This window comes from Microcebus murinus, chromosome 3, assembly GCF_040939455.1.
Source record: "Microcebus murinus isolate Inina chromosome 3, M.murinus_Inina_mat1.0, whole genome shotgun sequence".
Lineage (NCBI taxonomy): Eukaryota > Metazoa > Chordata > Mammalia > Primates > Cheirogaleidae > Microcebus > Microcebus murinus.
The window spans coordinates 21650857-21671037 of NC_134106.1; the positions used below are offsets into that span (position 1 = coordinate 21650857).

The 20181-nt window shown below is 48.0% G+C and overlaps 2 protein-coding genes, 1 long non-coding RNA gene and 3 other non-coding genes across 15 annotated transcripts in view; 3 read left to right on the forward strand and 3 right to left on the reverse strand.

Annotated features, from left to right (window-relative positions):
• The window catches only part of LOC105884385 (uncharacterized), a 174527-nt gene that overhangs the window by 103430 nt on the left and 50916 nt on the right, over positions 1–20181 (reverse strand). The window lies entirely within an intron of this gene.
• Positions 1520–1609, forward strand: TRNAY-GUA (transfer RNA tyrosine (anticodon GUA)). Its single transcript is given in 2 exon segments — positions 1520–1556; positions 1574–1609. It is a non-coding gene; the product is annotated as a tRNA-Tyr (tRNA).
• On the forward strand, positions 1955–2027 carry TRNAA-AGC (transfer RNA alanine (anticodon AGC)). The gene has a single exon. It is a non-coding gene; the product is annotated as a tRNA-Ala (tRNA).
• On the forward strand, positions 2235–19787 carry AGBL5 (AGBL carboxypeptidase 5). Of its 7 annotated transcripts, XR_001160200.2 has the most exons (16): positions 2385–2533; positions 3655–3915; positions 4163–4334; positions 4658–4821; positions 5973–6150; positions 6413–6591; positions 7013–7469; positions 7929–8098; positions 8440–8575; positions 9188–9390; positions 10172–10389; positions 16578–16733; positions 17811–17923; positions 18234–18280; positions 18748–18881; positions 19254–19787. XR_001160200.2 is itself a non-coding variant. In XM_012788213.3 (15 exons), exons 2-15 carry the CDS (start codon positions 3701–3703, stop codon positions 19423–19425), a joined length of 2667 nt encoding a protein of 888 aa, XP_012643667.1. In that variant the 5' UTR covers positions 2235–2294; positions 3655–3700; the 3' UTR covers positions 19426–19787. The 7 variants fall into 7 exon arrangements, 6 of the variants coding, with proteins under 6 accessions (XP_012643667.1, XP_012643665.1, XP_075856733.1 ...); XM_012788213.3 differs by lacking the exons at positions 2385–2533; positions 18234–18280 and adding an exon at positions 2235–2294; XM_012788211.2 differs by lacking the exon at positions 18234–18280.
• Positions 9493–9627, reverse strand: LOC142870411 (small nucleolar RNA U109). The gene has a single exon (XR_012918810.1). It is a non-coding gene; the product is annotated as a small nucleolar RNA U109 (small nucleolar RNA).
• OST4 (oligosaccharyltransferase complex subunit 4, non-catalytic) overlaps positions 19652–20181 on the reverse strand; it is a 51441-nt gene continuing 50911 nt past the window's right edge. For both annotated transcript variants that reach the window (XM_076000620.1, XM_012788219.2), the window contains one exon: positions 19652–19887. The gene's annotated coding sequence lies outside the window, so the exon portion shown is untranslated. The remainder of the gene's footprint in view (positions 19888–20181) is intronic.

Sequence of the window (20181 nt, forward strand, 5' to 3'; positions counted from 1 at the left end):
ATATGTTCTTCTTCCCGGCCTGAGAAAGAGAGAGAATGAATATATCACTTAACAGCACTAAATACCGTGCCGGGAAATCCCGCCCCAGGCTACAGCTCTCAGACACCGTGGCAGCATTTGCACCAGCCGGATGAAGTTAAACCAAGAAATCAACGGGAAGATGTTACCCTTTTGTGCATGGTCACAAGGGAGAAAGCCGCGTTGTGCTCTGTGTTAGCAGATAGCTTTGGATTTAAAGCTCAGCCTGAGATAAACCATCAAATGTTGGAGTTGCAGGCGCGAAACCATCACTCGACCTGGATTTGCCCAGGCTAGGGTGGCTCGAGGTAGCACAGGCCAGGAACTGGAAACCCAGGCCAGGTCTCCCTGCACTCCCACCCCGCCAGACTACGAAGAAAGGCTTCGCAGACGACTTGGGTTTAGGTTTGCTTCTTTGTTTTACAAACCCGGTAGCTGCAATGGGCAAAGGATTGTGGACTGACACTGCAGGCCCATGGAACAGAGGTGAAGGTGTGAGCGGGATAGGGACAAAGGTGGGGAAGACCCACATGGGGTCAGTCCATGACCCCACAGAAGACATCTAGATAGCCACAGTGGCAGGGGAGGGGCCTCAAGCGAGGCAGAAGACCCTTCCCTGGCCCTGGGGGACCCACGACTACCCGGGGGTACGCGGACCTGTGCATAAACTCACAAGGGAGACCAGTGGCCTGTGCCCGACACTGTGTGGCCGCCCGACCCCGACCCTACGTGGGTGTCCACCCGAGGCCTGCTGCAGAGGGATCCCCCTAGCACTCCCGAGGGCGGGAAAGCTTGTCCTCCAGCCCCGCGGCCCCATGCCCGGCGCGTAGCAGCCGCCGGGCCACCGCCTCCCCTCCCGGGCCTCGCGGCCACGCCGGCCGGTCCCGGAATCCCGGGGACACCTGCCTGATCCTGCGCTGCCCTGATGCCTGGAGTGTTCGGTGGCCTGTGTCTTTCTTGCGCTAGTCTAGATGAATAGATGCCGACGAAACATTCGTTACTTGAAGGAATGTCCTTCACGTCAGGAGAGCATGCATTTTACTTGCACCCCAGGAGAAACCGAAGGAGAATTTGGAGCAGAAACAGCAAAAGTGATCCATTGGCTCTGCAAACGGGGTTTGCGCGTCGCGGCCGCAAAGCCAGTGTGCGCCGGCACGCCGGGAGCAAAGCCGCCCAGGGGCTCGGCTGGGCGTTCGCCGGCCTGTGGAAACTGCCCGCGCGCTGGCGGCGCTTTGAAAAAAGCAGGGAAATGTCCGGGAAGCGCATGTCCTGTGTTTCCTTGGTTCCGGGCTGGGAACCGGGTCTTCTGGCAACGTCCTTTCCTCGCCGTTCCGTTTCCAGCCTTTTCTGCTTTGTGAGGCTCAAGGGGCTCGGGCTCCGGCCCCGGCGGGCTCCTTTAGTAAGAAAAACTGGAAATCAAATTTGAAATTCTCTAGTGCCTGGACGAATGCGGCCTCTGTAAGCATTAGAGGGTAATCAGCAAGGCCAAAAAGCAGCGGAGCCTTCGATAGCTCAGTTGGTAGAGCGGAGGACTGTAGTGGGTGCATTTGCGGCAATCCTTAGGTCGCTGGTTCGATTCCGGCTCGAAGGACTTCGTGAGGCACTTTTTGTTTCAATTTAATCCAATTATCCCATGGGGAGAAAAGTGTACTTAGAGGCTGCCTGTTGACTATGCATAGTACTGATAGTAAGACACATATACTAGTAGTGTATAGTGTATAGTAAAGCTCTCTTGTGCGTTACATGCAAAGATATAGTAACGTGCTCCAAAATTAGCCTTTATTGCTATTGCTTGGGTGTATTATTATATGCCCACTTAAAATATCTTGCTCATAGTATTCTCTGCTAAATAAATACCCTAATTACTGTTAATCCCCTGGTCTGCGGACATGGTAAAACAACCTGTAAAGTAAAGAGAAGGCACTCTACACCAGCTGGGGGATTAGCTCAAATGGTAGAGCGCTCGCTTAGCATGCGAGAGGTAGCGGGATCGATGCCCGCATCCTCCACTCAGCTTTTGCGCTTTCATGAGAGCACTGAATAGTGGAGTGAAGTCGTCTGAAGCTATTACGGTGTCATTATGTACACAGGAGCGCATTAAGCAATGAATTGCATTACATGATGTCCTTTTATTTCACAGGTGAGTCTTCTCCAGTTTCTCGTTCGGTCACCTTGTCTTTTCCGCCTCCTGGAAGGCCGTTAACCGTCTTAGAAGCCGCGGCTAGAATCCTCCGGCTGAGCCTTCCAGCCGGGGACCCTAAACGGCACTAGCTCAGGTACCCACTAACGTGCGAGGAACTCTGCGTGCTGACCAATGGCAGTGAGCTTTACTGGGCGGGTAGCCAGCTGCAGCCGTGGCCAATAGGCGTGAGACTTCTTGTTTCCTGGCAGAGCTGGGTCCCGGCACCGTGGAGCTCGGGTTTTGTTTGGGTCCCGGGCGGAGGGCCTGGGTGCCGGGGCCCGAGGTGCCGCCTCGCTAGCGGGAGAGGGAGCGGGACCACCGGCCCGGAGAGAGGTGAGGGGCTCTGCGTTACTGCGTGCCCCGCCAGCCCCGGCCCCGCCCCCTTCTCTCAGCCCCTTCAGCCCGAGCCCCTCTCGAATGCCACCCCGCCCCTCCCTGCCCCTCCGCGCGGCTTCCCCGGCCCCACCCCCACCTCTGTGGCCTCACCTCTGACCCCCAGGCCCTGCCTTCCTGCCCCCCTCCAGCGTGAGTCCGTCTCGACCCTCCCGTGTCTCCCAACCCCACCCTACCCAGGGCAAGCCGGGTCAGTGAGAGAGTCCTCGAATGGAGGGTCGAGAAGCCACCTCCTTGCCCCCAAATGGGACTCTACCACCCCACCTTTTTTAGGGGTGCCTATGACACCCACTGCTCACCCACAACTACCAGGGTAGCTTTTGCAGGGGTCCAGTGCTTTCAGGGCGGGAGGGGGTTGTATAGACCCATGCCCTAACTGGAATTCAGTCGCTAGGTGAGCAGGTGGCATCTGCTCAGTTTCCTTTGGCTTGGCAAAGGCCACACTTTTCTAGTCGGCATAGGGTAGGAACAAAAAAAGGAAGAACCAGCCCTTCCAGGGCTCCTGGAGGGAGCATCAACAGATGTCTGGTCAGTACTTGTGAGGACAGAGGGATAAAGACAGGAAGCTACCCATTTAAACTTAAAAACTTGGTTCTTCTCTTTACCCTGCACTGGAAAGCACAGAGCAAATCTAGGAAACAGATCCAGAATGGCCCATCTCTACAGATGGCCATGTGTTGAACCCTATCTTGGCTAGGTTTGGGAAATCTGACCTCTCTGATTATATCTTCTAATCTTTGGGTTGCAAAGAAGCTTGTTAGAGCCTAGTGTTTCTCAACATAGTTAAGCCACTGAGTATTTGATTTGGAAACAGCCAAGATGTAGTAAAATGGGGTCCCTTTAATCAGTTGTAACCCTTAGTGTGGGGGACAAAGTGCTGATTTCTCTGCCTTTGCCAGAAGGCCACTCAGTTTTCAATGTGGTAGGAACAAAATGGGGGAGAGCACCTTTTGCTTCGTGGGACACTCCATAAGAATAGCTTTCAATTATCCAGATACCAAAAAAAAACTCATTTCCATTTTTCTTCCCTTTCCTCCCTACCCTTTCCCCTTTTTTCCCAGCTCTCAGGGCCAGCGTGGAGCAGGAGGATGCTTTCCCAGCCCCACCATGGAGCTGCGCTGTGGGGGATTGCTGTTCAGTTCACGCTTTGATTCAGGGAACCTAGCTCATGTGGAGAAGGTGGAATCTGTGTCTAGTGATGGGGAAGGGATAGGAGGTGGGGCATCAGCCCCTACTGCTGGCATTGCCTCTTCCCCTGACTATGAATTCAACGTGTGGACCCGACCAGACTGTGCGGAAACAGAATTTGAGAATGGGAACAGGTATGAGGAAAGAAATGGAGGGTGGAAAGAGGAATAAAGAGGGAATGTCCAGGTCCCTAAACCCATGCCTCAATTAGCCCTTTGACTTGCTTGTTCATACCAGCAAACTACTCTTCCTCTCGCTACCCCTCCTGCCTCCTTCCCTCCTTGCTAAATAGTCCTTTCCCAATTTGGCTTGCTCCAGCTCTTCCACAGATCCTATTGCCAACCTTCCCATGTATACCTGTCTCTTCTACTCTGCCTTCAGGTCATGGTTCTACTTCAGTGTCCGGGGAGGAATTCCAGGAAAACTCATCAAGATCAACATTATGAACATGAACAAGCAAAGCAAGCTGTATTCCCAGGGCATGGCCCCTTTTGTGCGTACACTGCCCACCCGGCCACGGTGGGAACGCATTCGAGACCGGCCTACCTTTGAAGTAAGTTTTCCCTGAGGAGGAAAGAAAGACTTGGGTGCTGAAAGTGGAGAGGAAAGTAAAGAGGAGTTTGCCCTTGATACAGAGGATGAGGCAGGCAGGACACCAGGTTTTGGTTTTAGCTTTCCCTCCAGTGCTAGCCAGAGTCCAAGATGAGCCCCTGCCTCAGGAAGCCTAGAAGGAACTGGTTGTCACATGGAAAGTATCAGAGGGAGAGAAGTTGGCAAAGGTGATAAGGGCATGAGGTTAGTTCCTGGTGGCCCCAGTAGGAGCTCCGTTCTGACACCAATGGCATGTTGCCTCCTTCTTCCTCCTCTGCTCCTCAGATGACAGAGACACAGTTTGTGTTATCCTTTGTTCACCGTTTTGTGGAGGGCCGTGGGGCCACCACCTTCTTCGCCTTCTGCTACCCCTTCTCCTACAGTGACTGCCAGGATTTGCTAAACCAGCTAGACCAGCGCTTTCTGGAGAACCACCCTACCCACAGCAGGTACCATCCCCATTCTTACTCCTGCCACATAGTCCTGGATCAGCAGCACTTCTGTCACTTCTGGAATTTGCTCTAAGAGCTCTGAACCAAAACTTCCTGGGTCTTTTCTCCACACAGAATGTGGAAATTACGGTGTCTTTGAAAAATATATTTCCGTGTAACCAAGTTCTCAAGTTCTCAGCATATGTCTAGCTATACTCCACTGTTTCTCTTTTCTTTTTTTTTGAGACAGAGTCTCACTTTGTTGCCCAGGATAGAGTGAGTGCCATGGCGTCAGCCTAGCTCACAGCAACCTCAAACTCCTGGTCTCAAGCAATCCTCCTGCCTCAGCCTCCCAAGTAGCTGGGAATACAGGCATGTGCCACCATGCCCGGCTAATTTTTTCTATATATATTAGTTGGCCAATTAATTTATTTCTATTTAGAGTAGAGGCGGGGTCTCGCTCTTGCTCAGGCTGGTCTCGAACTCCTGACCTTGAGCTATCTGCCCGCCTCGGCCTCCCAGAGTGCTAGGATTACAGGCATGAGCCACCGTGCCCGGCCACTCCACTCTTTTTCACTTGCCCAGTTCATGCCTTTTACTGTCTCAGCTCACATCAGTTATCCAGAATTTAGCCAGCACTGCCATTGCTCAGCACACCTTTTTTTAATCTGCCTCCACAAAGGACAATTCTCTTTGTCTACACAAAGTAATCTATGCTAGGGAACCAAAAACAGTAAGTTCACCCTGTCTTATACTCTGCATTCTGGCACTGCCAACCCACCAAAATCATTAGCTTCATTTAACATCAAAAGGGACTGGAAGGCCCCAAAGGTTAGGATGAAGGACCAGATTTTGTAAATCCTGAGGTGATGGCAAGGCTTACCTATTGCTGGATAGTTCAGGGCAGGCGTCCTCAAACTATGGCCCACGGGCCACATGTGGCCCGCCGAGGACATTTATCCAGCCCGCCAGGTCTTTTTTGCCGTTGCTGCCTGTCCTGCTTAGCAGCTGACTCGTCCTGGGCCCACAGTGCACATGTGTGGAATGTGCGCCGCACTCTCCAACAGCCCTCCAACGGACTGAGGGACAGTGAACTGGCCCCTGTTTAAAAAGTTTGAGGACTCCTGCTTTAGGGACTTCTCCTGGCTTAATGATTTTTATCCCTACAGCCCCCTAGATACCATCTATTACCACCGGGAGCTCCTTTGCTATTCTCTGGATGGACTTCGTGTAGATCTGCTAACGATCACTTCCTGCCATGGGCTTCGAGAAGATCGAGAGCCCCGTCTAGAGCAGCTATTTCCTGACACCAGCACCCCTCGACCATTCCGTTTCATAGGCAAGAGGGTGAGTGGGAGTAGCATAAAGGTAGTTCTTTGGCTTTTCTCTGGCTCCAAGGACTGTTGATAGCATATGGCTATCTTATCTCTAATCATCTTAGACACAGCCTTGGCCTACAACCCAAAGCACTGCTCCACTTGCAGATTTAACCAGCTGGGAATCCAATGGCTATTCCTGCCTCATCCATGTCCCCTTCCCCCAATATACTGTCAGAGTAGGACTATAGGGTAACTAACTAACTTAATGTCTGCTCTCCTCTCCACCTCAGATATTCTTCTTAAGCAGTAGGGTACACCCTGGGGAGACTCCATCTAGCTTTGTCTTCAATGGCTTTCTGGACTTCATCCTTCGACCTGATGACCCACGGGCCCAAACCCTACGTCGCCTCTTTGTCTTTAAGCTGATTCCCATGTTGAACCCTGATGGTGTGGTCCGGGGCCACTACCGGTAAGTGGCCTCCCCAGCCTGTCTGAACTGTTCCCAGTCCCCCTCATGTACTACATCTCAATGAAATACTGTCAGCCTTCTAGCTTCTCCTGTGTTCCCAATCCTCTTGCACCCTAACAAGGGCAAACCCATCTCATCTTCCAGTGACCTGAGAAGGCAAATCACACCTACTGGCACTCCTGGGAAGGAGCAAAACTAGGATGAATGTAGGCCCATCTGGGTAGAGGAAGCTATCTGTAGGTTTCTATGGTGGGGGTGACAGCAGATCAAGGAGGGGGCCTGTCTTCAATTCTTTCTTTCCTAATGCAACTTTAGCCTCTCATTTGCTAAGTCAGTCTCCCTCTGTCTCCTATTCATCTACTCTAATGTCTCTTCACTGCCCAGTCTTCTAGACCCTGCTTCAGTCCTTTTTTTCCTACAGCACAGACTCACGTGGAGTGAATCTGAACCGTCAGTACCTGAAGCCTGATGCCGTCCTGCACCCAGCCATCTATGGGGCTAAAGCTGTGCTTCTCTACCACCATGTGCATTCTCGCCTGAACTCCCAGAGTCCCTCTGAGCACCAGCTCAGTCCCCGTATCCCTTGTGATGGTCCTCTTTCTGACCTTGAGAAAGCCAACAATCTCCAAAATGAAACTCACCATGGGTGCTCATCTGATGGGGATAACCCTGAGTCCTGGACCCAGACAGAGCCAGCAGAACAGAAGCCCAGCAGTATGTGGATTATGCCACAAAGGTCTACTGAGCTTGAGGGGCCAGCCCCTGATACCATTCCCCCCAAAGAGAGTGGGGTTGCTTACTATGTGGACCTGCATGGACATGCTTCCAAAAGGGGCTGCTTCATGTATGGAAACAGCTTTAGTGATGAAAACACCCAGGTAGGAGGCCTACAAATGTCATGTGAGTGTGGGAAGTATTGCAGGTTGGGAGATAAGAGTTAGGGCATGAAAGGTAGCCTTATGGCAGGAAGGCCTACATAGACTACCTCTGAATGAGCTTTGAAGGGCCAAGAAGAGATGGCATAGGGACCTGTGTCCCAGTCATTACATCATGACCTTTTAGTGAGGGTCAAGCTGTCTGTATCATAGTCTTTGCTAGTTTGGAAATCCAGGGGAGAAGGAACATTTTGCATTGTTGAAGGAAAGAAGCTCTAAAGAAAGTGGAATTGCTTCCTAACACCTAGAAATAGCATCCAAGAGTGAGAATTCAAGAAACATTGATTACTGGATGGTTGTGATGGTATCTGTTGTGTCCCATGCTTGCCATCTCTTCCTTGACCTTTGTTCCTTCTTTGTCTCTGTCTCTCCTTCTGAGTTGGCTTTTTCCTCCCCAAATAGGTGGAAAACATGCTATATCCAAAGCTCATCTCCTTGAACTCAGCCCACTTCGACTTCCAGGGCTGTAATTTCTCAGAGAAGAACATGTATGCCAGAGACCGTAGAGATGGCCAGTCTAAAGAGGGAAGCGGCCGTGTTGCAATCTACAAAGCCTCAGGGATAATTCACAGGTTGGGCAGAAACTGAGATACAGTTGATTAAATAGCTTACCTAAAGAAAACAATACCCAGTCCAGGATGTTTAAGAGGCAGGGGACTGCCTGAGTCTTCTCAAAAGAGAACATCACGATTACCATTATTGTCTTTTGTCTAGGACTCTATTTTGGGGGGACTTCCTGGGTATATGGTATATTGCCAAGGTCAGTTGCTAAGTTGCTGTGGGTTATTAGCACTTTCTATTTGTGTTCTTTTTTTCCCAAGTGATTACCTTCTTAGACTATCTAAGCTGTCCACTGTGGTTGTGTCCTGATGTCTGTTCAGGCAGGACACTGACAAAGGTCTCTGTGTCTTAGCTACACACTTGAATGCAACTACAACACTGGACGCTCAGTAAACAGTATCCCTGCTGCCTGCCATGACAATGGGCGTGCCAGCCCTCCTCCCCCGCCGGCTTTCCCCTCCAGATACACTGTGGAACTATTTGAGCAGGTATGAATACATGGGATAAGTGAAAAAAGGGGAACTCCAAGTCTAGAAAGGCCTTCATTCCTCTGGCCTGACTCTAAGATCCTATGAAGAGATGGCTCACTACTATGGTCTTCTCACCACTCTGGTTACTTTCCTCAATAATAGGAGTATGACTCTGACTCTCATGGTATTGAGAGGATGAATAGTCACTGTTTCTGACTCCACACCACAGAAAATCCCCTAGCACATCTAAGTCAGATTCTTTGCCTCTGAGCTTGTCTTCTTCATTCTGTTGGGTTTATTCAGTCCTGGCCTCAAAAGCACCCACACTAGAGTGGTCTTGATGACTTCCATTATCCTAGGACACATTGGAGGAGTTACAGAAGAGAGCCAAACCCCTTATTCCGCTGACAGAATTCCTTCATGGGAGATGAGGGACCTAAAATGGGCAATGGCTCAGGGAACACTTCTAAATCCACTTGAGATAAACAGCCTGGGCACAAAGGTTAGGGTTCCCACTGAGCAAATTTTAGGTCTGGCCTCTCCTTCCCTTCCACTGTGCTGTGCACCCCACCCCCACAGCAGCCTAGACTAGAGGACCAAAATGCTGAGCCAGACTGGACTTCCCCACAGGTGGGACGAGCTATGGCCATCGCAGCTCTGGACATGGCAGAGTGTAATCCATGGCCCCGGATTGTGCTGTCAGAGCACAGCAGCCTCACTAACCTACGGGCCTGGATGCTAAAACATGTGCGCAACAGCCGAGGCCTAAGCAGCACTGTGAATGTGGGTGTCAACAAGAAGAGGGGCTCTCGAACTCCACCCAAAAGTCACAAGTAAGACCAGCAGGATGGAAGGGAGAAAGGGTAGGAAAGTGGGACAGGGCTCTAGAGCTAGGAGTTCCAAGGGATTTTTGTTTTTTTTTTTTTTTTTTTTTTTTATGTAGGAGAAATATACTACCACTCAACCTCAACTGTAAGGTTGGCAGCCCTGAGAACTCCTTTTTTAATGTAGCATGTTATGAATGTATTCCTGCTCCCGAAGGAATAAGGAGCAGACATTTCCACATGCACCAAGGGATTTTTGTATTCTTTCCCTCCTCCTGAAAGTACCATGTGGTGAATATTTTCAGGGTAAACCAAAATTACTTAAGATTCATTCATATTTTGAGAATGAGATCCTCTGAAGGAGGATTCTCATTTCCCTGAAGCTACATACTTCTAAGATATCTGAAAGTAGGCTAGGGAACTCCTTGCTCCAGAGCCCTGCACAAGATCAAATATAATTGTGGTCGGGGTAGGGCAGGCCTCAGCTTCCAGTGGTTGTGACTGACTGACTGAAGGGAGTTTAAGGGCCAGTGCCAAGGCAGTAAGGGGGAAGGAAATTCACTGGGAGATATAGCTGCTAAGGGATGGCCCTTATGACATTCTGAGATTAGCTGGTAAGCCCCAGGTTAGATACCTCACTCATGGACATGAATTCTTCACTTCTCCCTTAGAATGGGTCCCTATGCCTTTTTACCCCAGAGATGAAGTTTCACTGAGCATCAGCCCCTGGGGAAAGCCTTGGGACATAACCTTCCTGGCCCAGGGCTAACTGGCATCTGCTTCTTTGCAGTGGATTGCCCGTTTCCTGCTCTGAAAATACCTTGAGCCGGGCACGAAGTTTTAGCACTGGCACGAGTGCTGGTGGTAGCAGCAGCAGCCAACAAAATTCTCCACAGATGAAGAACTCCCCCAGCTTTCCTTTTCATGGCAGTCGGCCTACAGGGCTGCCAGGCCTGGGCTCTAGCACCCAAAAGGTCAACAACCATCGGGTGCTGGGCCCCGTCAGAGGTAAGCCAGTCTGGGAGCCCCTGCAACATGTGTTTGGTTGTTTAGGGCATTGCTGGGGGAAGTGAGAGCTTGAAGATACACACTTGGCCTGGGACCAAGGGGTGAATGAATAAAATTAGATTGTAGCAGAATCTGTATCCTCTCCTGCGAGCTTGGTGTTCCTTGCGGCATCACTCTGGAGCAGTATTGTGTGTGGCCTCAGGTGGGAGTCCTGGGTATCTTGGGCTTCAGCGCATGGTAGGAGCCAGGCAAGTTTCTGGGGATGAAATATTAGTCAAAGCAGTGCCAAACAGAGACGTGGAGCCTCCACGTCAAGGACAATGTTAGTCTGTCTTCTTGGGGGCAGTTTAAGGTGGGGACAGTGTAAGAGAATGTTCTTGGAATCCAAATTGCAGCACTGTAGAATGATGGGGAATCTTATCCGTGGTCTCCATGGGATGAAATTGCTCCTGGCTTCAGAGCTAATTCAGAATATGATATCAGAAGGATTCCAAATCTTCCAAAGAAAAATAGAACTGCAGAGAGCTCCTATTCTAGGCATGGAATGCAACAGTCTAGCACTTTCCAGCAGTGGGCACAGTTGCTCAACTAGTTAGAGAAGCCACAGAGGAGAAAGCAATGGTTCTTACCAGCTTTGACCATTGAGATATTCTATTACACAACCTGATTATCTCTGCTTATATTCCAAGCCCTATTCTTTGAGATTCTATCTTCATTGGGAAAGGACACTTTTGTATACTGCATTTGAAAGAGAGTAGTAAAGTAGTAATAATGGCTCACATTTAAATAGCATTTAACAGTGAATAAGAAAGTATTACATATATAATTTCATTTAATCCTCACAAGGACCCTATGGGATAGATGGTGTTTCCATTTTTCTGATGAAGAAACTGAGGCTGTTTAAGAGTGGCTTGTCCAAGATTGCATAGCTGTTAAGTTATTCAAATTTATGTCCTTTCATGCTCCAGTATACCTAGTTTCTCATGTTAAATCTGGGTAAAGTTTTTTTTATTTCTTTTCCTTTCTTTCTTTTTTGGTCAGGCTCTCCTAGCTCTTAATTTGTAGTTTCTGGGAACTTCTTCATCAGCGCCACAAATTTTCCTTCCCTGACTAAAAAGGGAAATAGTAAAGAGCCTTTTCTAGGTTGTCATTGGAAGATTCTAGGCAGTTAATTAGTATTTTATTGATATACTCCTTGCCCTCTCCCAGTGCAAAATGCTGCATTGAGCTCCTTGAGGTAAAGGGTGTGTATTCTGTTTCTCTGTTATTTCCCCAGATAAATAACAGAAAATATAGTCAATATTGAGTACTTCCTGGTTGATTGACTTGAAACTTAATAGGGGAAATAGGACAGTAAATATGACATAAAAGCACACATACTATAAACATCCAGGGGAGTTAGGGAGCTATTGTAGTAGATAAACACAAGGGTGACTAGCCAAAGAATGTTCAGCTAACAAACAGTTTTGAAGAATGGGTAGTATATGGTTTGACAAAAACATACCAGAAATGAGAAATGACAGAACAGGAATAGATCTGGTGGGTAGAGAAGACAAAAAGCATATATACCTAGGTGTGCAAAACACCAAGCCCTTCACCAAGGAAATTAGGTGAAGAGAGGCGAAAAGTTGTTGAAATATTTTGAGAACAAGGATTAAGAATTAACTGAGACATATGATAACAATTGTGTGCTTCTAGGAGTAATGGGAACAAAAGTAAGAGATTTTCTGTGAAATATACATATTGAACAGGAAAGGGAGGTAGGAGCCTTGCAGTTGTTCACACATGAGATGACAACAGGCTGTACCAGGGCCTGGAAAGGAGAGATAAATAAAAGTATTAGAAATAGAAGCAGCAGGATTCAGTGACAGGAGAAGGTACTAAGGAGGGCTTCAAGTCTACAAGCTAAGGGAAAAAGTCATGGTGACATTAAGACATTTGTTGGAAGAAGTGATGAGTTATCTATTCTAGACATGCTTGGATGCCATACTATCTATGTGGAGATGCCCTGCAGGCAAAAAAGGACAGAACTATAGAAAAGACAAGATGACAGGGTTGGAGATCTTGGAGTCATCCACATGGGGAGGAGGGGCAGGTAAAACCCACTGATAGAAGTTATATTCCCAGGTGAATGAGTTTAGAAGCAGAAAAAGAGAGCAGGCTTGAGTACAGAGATACCCTAGGGGCTTGCATAAATATTTGTAAGGACTAGGAAACTGTTTCTCTAAAGTCAAGGGGTCAAGACAAGGGTTACTAATAATACCAAACAGGAACACTACAAGGGGTTGAAAGGTGAGATCCAAGCAATCTTGAGTCCTATGTTCCCCTGGGCATTTGCTGGTGCTGATTTTTGCAGCTTTATCTCTTAAAATCCCTGTTGACCCAGGATGGGAAATTGGCCCTGGTTTGAGATAGGGGCCATAATACAGACTGTGGCATTTGGACTTGGTATCTTCAACCAACACTTGGGAAAACAGCTTTGTCTAGTGTGATCTAGGCTATACGGTTGCTTTGTGACATTTCCTGGTTGCACACATATGGCTCTTTGGCCTCTACCACATCTAGGCATACTTTGTTTTCCAAGCTAGGAAGAACATGACCCCCATATCTCAGAAATCTAACTGTAAACCAGCTATACTTTTCAAATCCAAAACAGGGACTGTGATTTGTCAAAGGTTTTTTCTTAACATGTGAATTTATTTACAAGAAATTTTCCAGTAATATATAAAAATTATATGACATCTAACTGTACATTTAATTAATGACTATCCTTTATTGGCTAGAACAAAACATGATATTGGGGTATCCAGAGAATTTCAGAAAAGATCTTAGTAGCCTAGCCAGAAGCTTAAGGTGAAGATTCAGGGAACTAGTCTGATGGGTTCTATCCCAAGAGGCTGGGAAGATGGCATTTTAGAAGGCCAACAGGAGACTGGAAGAGCTCAGAATAAGTCTTCACTCCCAGCAGCACCTGACCTTGGTGCCAGGATCTTCTCTGCCTTGTTCTCCCCACAGCTGCAAAACATGTTCTAAATACCCCCTTCCCAGATCCGTAGTCATGTTCCCATCCACCTGGCTCAGAAGGGCAGACACTACTATCAGTAGCTGCTGTTGTTGCAGAGGAAGAAGCCATTGGAGAATAGCTAATCCAGTGATGGAGTGAGGGAAGTCAAAAGCCTGCAAGATACTATAAAACAGATGCAAACAGAGCTAACAGAAAGGGCTGCTGGGGAGAGGGTGATAGGTAAACCAGCATCTCCTTCTCACAGTTATATATTGATTAAAGCAAAGCAAGGAGTAGGGGAGTCACAGGAAGCACCTAGGACACACAATTTAAGAAGGCACTTGCTGTCAGGGTCATCCAAGTGCCTCCTTCAATTTTGCACCCTAGGTCTCTCACTTGTGTCAACATAGTCCTTACTCAGTAACTGGAACTTATTCCCTGGCCCTTCAGCCTACCCAGAAGAGTACTGATACAAAAGACAAGCCTTCAACTGTCACCCTACCACCACTGCTCTTATCCTTCCCAGCTCTTGTCACTTAAACTTGAGGTTACTAAAACTCTTTCCTGGCCTCTGCAATAGCTTGGCTCAGCTGACAGATAACTTTATTTATTTATTTATTTATTTATTTATTTATTTATTTATTTAGAGACAGAGTCTCACTCTGTTGTCCTGATGTCCATGGCATCAGCCTAGCTCACAGCAACCTCAAACTCCTGGGCTCAAGCAATCCTATTGCCTCAGCCTCCCAAGTAGCTGGGACTACAGGCATGCACCACCATGCCCGGCTAATTTTTTGTATATATATTTTTAGTTGGTCAATTAATTTCTTTCTATTTTTAGTAGAGATTGGGTCTCGCTCAGGCTGGTTTCGAACTCCTGACCTTGAGCAATCCGCCCGCCTTGGCCTCCCAGAGTGCTAGGATTACAGGTGTGAGCCACCACACCCGGCTGACAGATAACTTTAGATAGAGCAGCCAACATTTAATGGTGAGTGGAGGTTCCTGTGGAGTGAGTCACCAGGACACAGGAGGAGTGCCTCTATCACTGTCACCACATTTACTTTTTCCACTGCAAACAAAAGTTCCAAGTGTCTCCTAACACATCTTACTCCCTTAGCACCGAGCACTGTACTTGGCACATATTAAGTGATCAGCAATTCATGTACATGATCAGCATGAATAAAAGGCAAGAAGTTAGAAGCCACATGAATACTTGCCTCACCTTTCCACCCCTTAGAGGGCATAAATCAGATCTGTGATCATTCCAGGGATTCAATAAGATCTGGGGTACTACATGTAGGGACAGCTCTAAAGATGTTTAGGGGGGATGATACAGGACCCAGGCATGAGTCAAATAACTGCTCCTCTAAATTGTAAGACTTTGGAGTATTCATTCTAACTCATTCAAAGAGAGGTCAGTATGGCTCATCCTCTCAGATCTTTGCCCCAATACTATCCTGCCTCCTCCAAAATGGAACCTATAGCTCATTGCCATAAAATATCATCTCATAACCTCTGGAAGCAGAACTAATCACATATCACGTCTGCACTCAGCCTTAAGCTGCTGTTTCTATAGCTCTGAACAAAGAAATACAGAGTTGGGTCTCCTCCTTTTACTTTTTATCTCAATGGGGACTGAGAAGGCCTAGATTATACCAGGGGACAAAAGTCAAAACATGAGAAACAAAGCTGTGTACTCACATTCACAAATTTACAGGCAGGCCTGTCCAGGTCTTAAGATGGTCTCTTTTTTGGAGACAGAGCCTCACTCTGTTGCCCGTGCTAGAGTGTTGCAGCATCAGCCTAGCTCACAGTGACCTCAGACTCCTGGGCTCAGGTGATCCTCCTGCCTCAGCCTCCCAAGTAGCTGGGGCTACTGGCATGTGCCACTATACCCGGCTCATTTTTTCTATATATTTTTAATTGTCCAGCTAATTTCTTTCTATTTTTAGTAGAGACAGGGTCTTGCTCTTGCTCAGGCTGATCTCAAACTCCTGAGCTCAAGTGATCCACCTGCCTCAGCCTCCCAGAGTGCTAGGATTACAGATGTGAGCCACCACGCCCGGCCTTAAGATGGTCTTTTAAGTGATGATTGAAATGTCATCTTTAAAGGCTGTATGCCTTCCCTATCAGGCCTCTCTCCTCAATCAGACTTTGTCTCCTACCCTGAAACTCCCATTAGGGGCAAGACTCCTGGGTTGTACCCTTAGTATCTTTCCCTTGGTTTCTACTTCTCCATTTTGCATTGACATTTTTTACATCATTTGCCTGTTTTGCTTCATACCTTCTTTTTTAACACTGTTTCTGACTCGAACCTGCAAATGTCACACAGGCTTTCACTCACTTTGTTTGTTCTTTCTCTCAGCATCCTACAAAGGATGTGTAGTCTGGAACCATAGTGGGAAGGGCTCTGAAGGTGCCATGTTAAAAAGTTTAAATTTTATCTTTTAAAAGATCTTCAGTATTTCCCCCTTGCCTGAGCCAGTGATTCTTGATCAGGTTTCTGTTAGAATAATTTCTCATACTTGTATGAAAGACAGATGGTATATAGGGAAGAGATTCAAGCTGGTGATACCAATAGGGAATTTTTTTCAAAGGCCTGAATAAGTTAAATACCTGTATCTGGACAGTGGCAATGACAAGTGAGAGGGAGAACAAAAGAAGAGTTCAGGTGAATGCACAGGTAGAATTGTCAGGATTTGATTAAACACAAATCTAAATACAAGGGAGGAGAAGAAAGATGAAACAAAGTTTCCAGCAGCTAGGTTTTCCACCAAGAAGGAAGAATGAAAGGGAGAGAATGAGTTGTTTTGGTTGTGGGGGACTTTTAGAGAGAAATATCCAGTGGACAATTATAACTGGATTTCCGAAGAGGGCTAGAGAGATATTTGGGAGTTACAAGGAACAGTAAGAGGTAAGAGGAGAACCTAGGAAAGCTGTGTTTTAGAAGCCAAGCTCAAAAACTACTTTCCAAAAGAATGAACTGGTAGGATGAGGGCTAGCTGAGAACTGGATAATTAGGCCTTTCCACCCATCTTACAGTTACTTCAGAAGAGGAATGCTGGTCTGATGACAAGCTTGAAAACAGGTATCTTCTGAGCTGAAGGAAGCCAGCAGGTCAGTGAAGGCTTTCTCAGTGCCTCACTTATTTGCCTTTTTATCTGCTTGTGTCCCTTCCACTCAGAGCCCCGAAGCCAGGACAGGAGACGACGGCAGCAGCCACTGAACCATCGCCCTACTGCAAGCAGCCTGGCCTCATCCCCAGGTCCTGCTAGTTCTGGCCCAGCCCCCTCACGCAACCTGGGCTCCTGCCTACTCCCTAATCCACTCAGCTTATCAGGTCTGTACCCACTGCCACTGACATCTGGGTTGGCCTGTCTCTTCCCTTACCTACCTCCCAGGGCTTAGACCAGGCTCCTGATGAGGCTTGAAGAACTCCCCTCAGCCACGCTGCCACCTGACCTGGACTTCCTTCATGACTTGATATAATGCAGGCCACTCCAGACCAGGGGCATCAGTTATCCTCCTGGTATCCTAAACCCCTAATACCAGTGCTTTTGTACAGGAAGCTGGAATTTAATGAATGTCTTTGTATAATAAAATAATAGTTAACATTTATTGAGCATTTACTATGTGCTAGGCACTGCTCTATGCACTTGATCTCATTTAATCCTCATTTTTATAGTTGAAGAACCTGAGGATTTTTTCTACTTGCAAAGTGCTACTTACCCAAGTTCCCTGACTCCAGGAGCTAGGCAACAAAACTGGAGAATGAAAAAAATCACAGCTCTTCCATTTGTCATCACTGTGAATGTTTTGTGTAACCGTATCATTCACACAAAACTTAAGCTGTCTACTCTCCTTTTTAAAGTTAGAGACCCACCTATGTAAAGGATTGGATGGGAATGATTCTAAGACTCCAGTCCAACATCTTCCACCTCACTGTGAGCCCGCTATTCCCAACCTGTTGACTCTCAATAGGTACAATCAATCCAGCAGTCTTGCATAGAGCTGACATGATCCTTAAATGCTAAATGTATGATTGGGGTAGGCCCTAAAGTCTATAAATTTATAAGGTAGTGGGTTCTGATTCTAGTCCCAAGTTGCTGCTCCACCTCTTGGACCAGACTAGAGCCTCAACCAGGGTCAATTTTGTACCCCAGGGGACATTTGGCAATGTCTGGGGACATTTCTGGTAGTTACACTGGGGAGGGGGCAGAGGAGGAAATAGCATATATTGATTAGAGGCTAGGGATGCTGCTAAACATCCTACAGTGCACAAGACAGCTCCCCATAACAAAGAATTATCCAACCCAAAATGTCAATAGTGCCAAGGTTGAGAAACCCTGATCTAAAGGAAGTTACCTCCTCTTCTCTGTGGCCCCTACCCTGATAACCACTTTCCTTTGTTCTCTAGGGAGCAGCTGCTCACTGATGTCCTCAGGAGACAAGCCAGAGGCTGTCATGGTGATTGGAAAAGGTCTTCTAGGGAATGGAGCTCGAATCCCCTGCATCAGGACTCGATTGCAGGTAACATTTTTAGATCTTCCCCAGTACTGAGCATAACAACTCTGGCAGAACCCAGCAAGGCGCTGTTCCTCTGGGTAGTGGTGGCGGGCAATGCTCAGCACTTCTCTACAGCCTCTACCCCCAGCCATATCAGAGAGCTGCTCTGGTGCCTGAGTGCATGCCTGTCCAATGCCCCTCCTCCCACCATCCCCACCAGCCAGGTCTCTTGCTTGCTTCCAACCCATGTCCCTGCCAGATGCACCCCAACCTCAGCCTGCTAGCTTTGGCTTTCCCTGCCCCTGCCCTTAGCTTCTCCTCTCTTTCTGCCCAGACCTGCCCGAGGAGAGTTTCCGCCAGGAGGGGTCCCGGATTCCCCAGGTAACACATCTGGTTGCTGCTCCTAGGAACAGTCACCAACTCCACTTCAGTCCAGATCCCCATGCCAAGTTAGCTAAAGTTGATATAGGCAGAAGCTGACTGGATGGGTGAAGCTTAAGCTGTTCTGGCAGGGGCTGAGGCATTGAAGGCTCTGAGGGACATCTACCAACCCTCTACCATCTTTCTACACATTGCTTCTCTACTCAGCCAGACCTTGGAGATTAAATGGAGATAGCCACAGAGATTAAATGCTGGATCCTTTTGCCACCCCTAGTTAAAACTTAGAGTGCATAGTTGTGAATTGAATCTAGTGCTCTGGCTGTTATCCTACCTCACCCCCTCAGTACCCAGGAATTCAAGGTCCTAGCACCTCTGTTGATCCCTATACTACATTATGCATGGAAACACTAGAAGCAAAAACGTTCATGGAAAAATCCAGCCGCTTAGCCCACTCCCTGTCCTCACAGGCTAGGCCCAGGTTGGGCCGGGGCTCACCGCCGACTTGCAGAGGGATGAGAGGCTCTTCTGGCCCCACATCCCCTATCCCCCGGACCAGGGAGAGCAGTGAGCCGGAGCCGGGACCCCGCTCTGCTACACCAGGGTGAGCACCAGGGTCCAGTCCCTCACTCCACCCCTCACTTCTAGCCCCTCATTCCCATTTCTGCCATTTGGATAATTTTCTTCCTTCTCTATTTCCTTTGACCCCAAAGACTAAATGTACTTTCATTAAGAATTTAGCCCCTGATTTTTTTCCCCCACAATGGCCTCAGTCTTCACTCCAAAATATAAAAAAGCAACTTCTAGTTAGGGCCTAAGGCCTAGGAGCTGGCTGGTTCCAGCATCAGACCACTGTGCAGTAACCACCCTGGCTATCCCTACACTTCTTAACCTTTCCCCTGCTAGCCCCTGGCTAACAGACCAGAAGAGGGGCAGAGTTTTCACTACCCTGATTCCTCTCTCTTCTCTGTTACAGGCTGCCTCAGGCCGTGCCCCAACGGCCCCGCTCTGCCCCTGCCTTTTCTCCTATCTCCTGTAGTCTGTCTGACTCCCCGTCCCGGATTTGTTACAGTGGGGGGCCCTTGGGCCAATCTGAGGTTTGTTTTGTCCCTAAATCTTCCCTACTGACTGTTTCTCCCCGGGTCTGATAATGCCTTTACATTCATGCCCAGGATATAGCCCTAAGATGGGGAAACACAGTGAAAAATATGCCAGTTCCCTCCCTCAGCTGCTGATTCCATGTGACAACCATAACTCCTTGGAATGCCAGCAACACTGTCTCAGGCAATGCAGAGCATCACCTAGAGACAGGACAAACAGGACCTGCCACCCCTTCCCTCCCTCCACAGCACAAGATTTTGGGACCACAAAAAATATTATCTATATTTTTATATTGGGGGGAGGGAGTAGAAAAGAAAACAGCCCCTATACTGGGCCCTATTCAGTGGCAGCTTCTTGTTCCATAGGGTTAAGGAAGACTTTGAGGAAATAAAAGTTGTTTGGAAAAATCCAGGTGTAGTTGCTTTGTATGTTGTGATGGGTAGAAGGGATGAAGTGAAGTGTGAAGGCCCTCACACCCTCCATCTTGCCTCAGACTATGTCCTGGAACCCTAGAAAAGAGGGGGAAAGACCTGAGGTAAGGAAAATGCTGCAGCTTTCCTCTGAGGAATCCTTTGGGAGTCAACTCCCATTCATCCTGTTCCCCTTTACATTTCTGACCTACACTTAAACCTGGTTCCCAGGTCCCTCCCCCCCCCCCCCCCCACTTCTTTATGGCTTGGGTCTACAGTAGCCAAACCTTCAATCAGTGCCCCTGGCCTCAGAACATGGAACTAGAATTCTACATATTTCACCCCCTCACCAAAACATTCTGCCTAAATAAGGCTTAACCTGGGGAAGTGAGA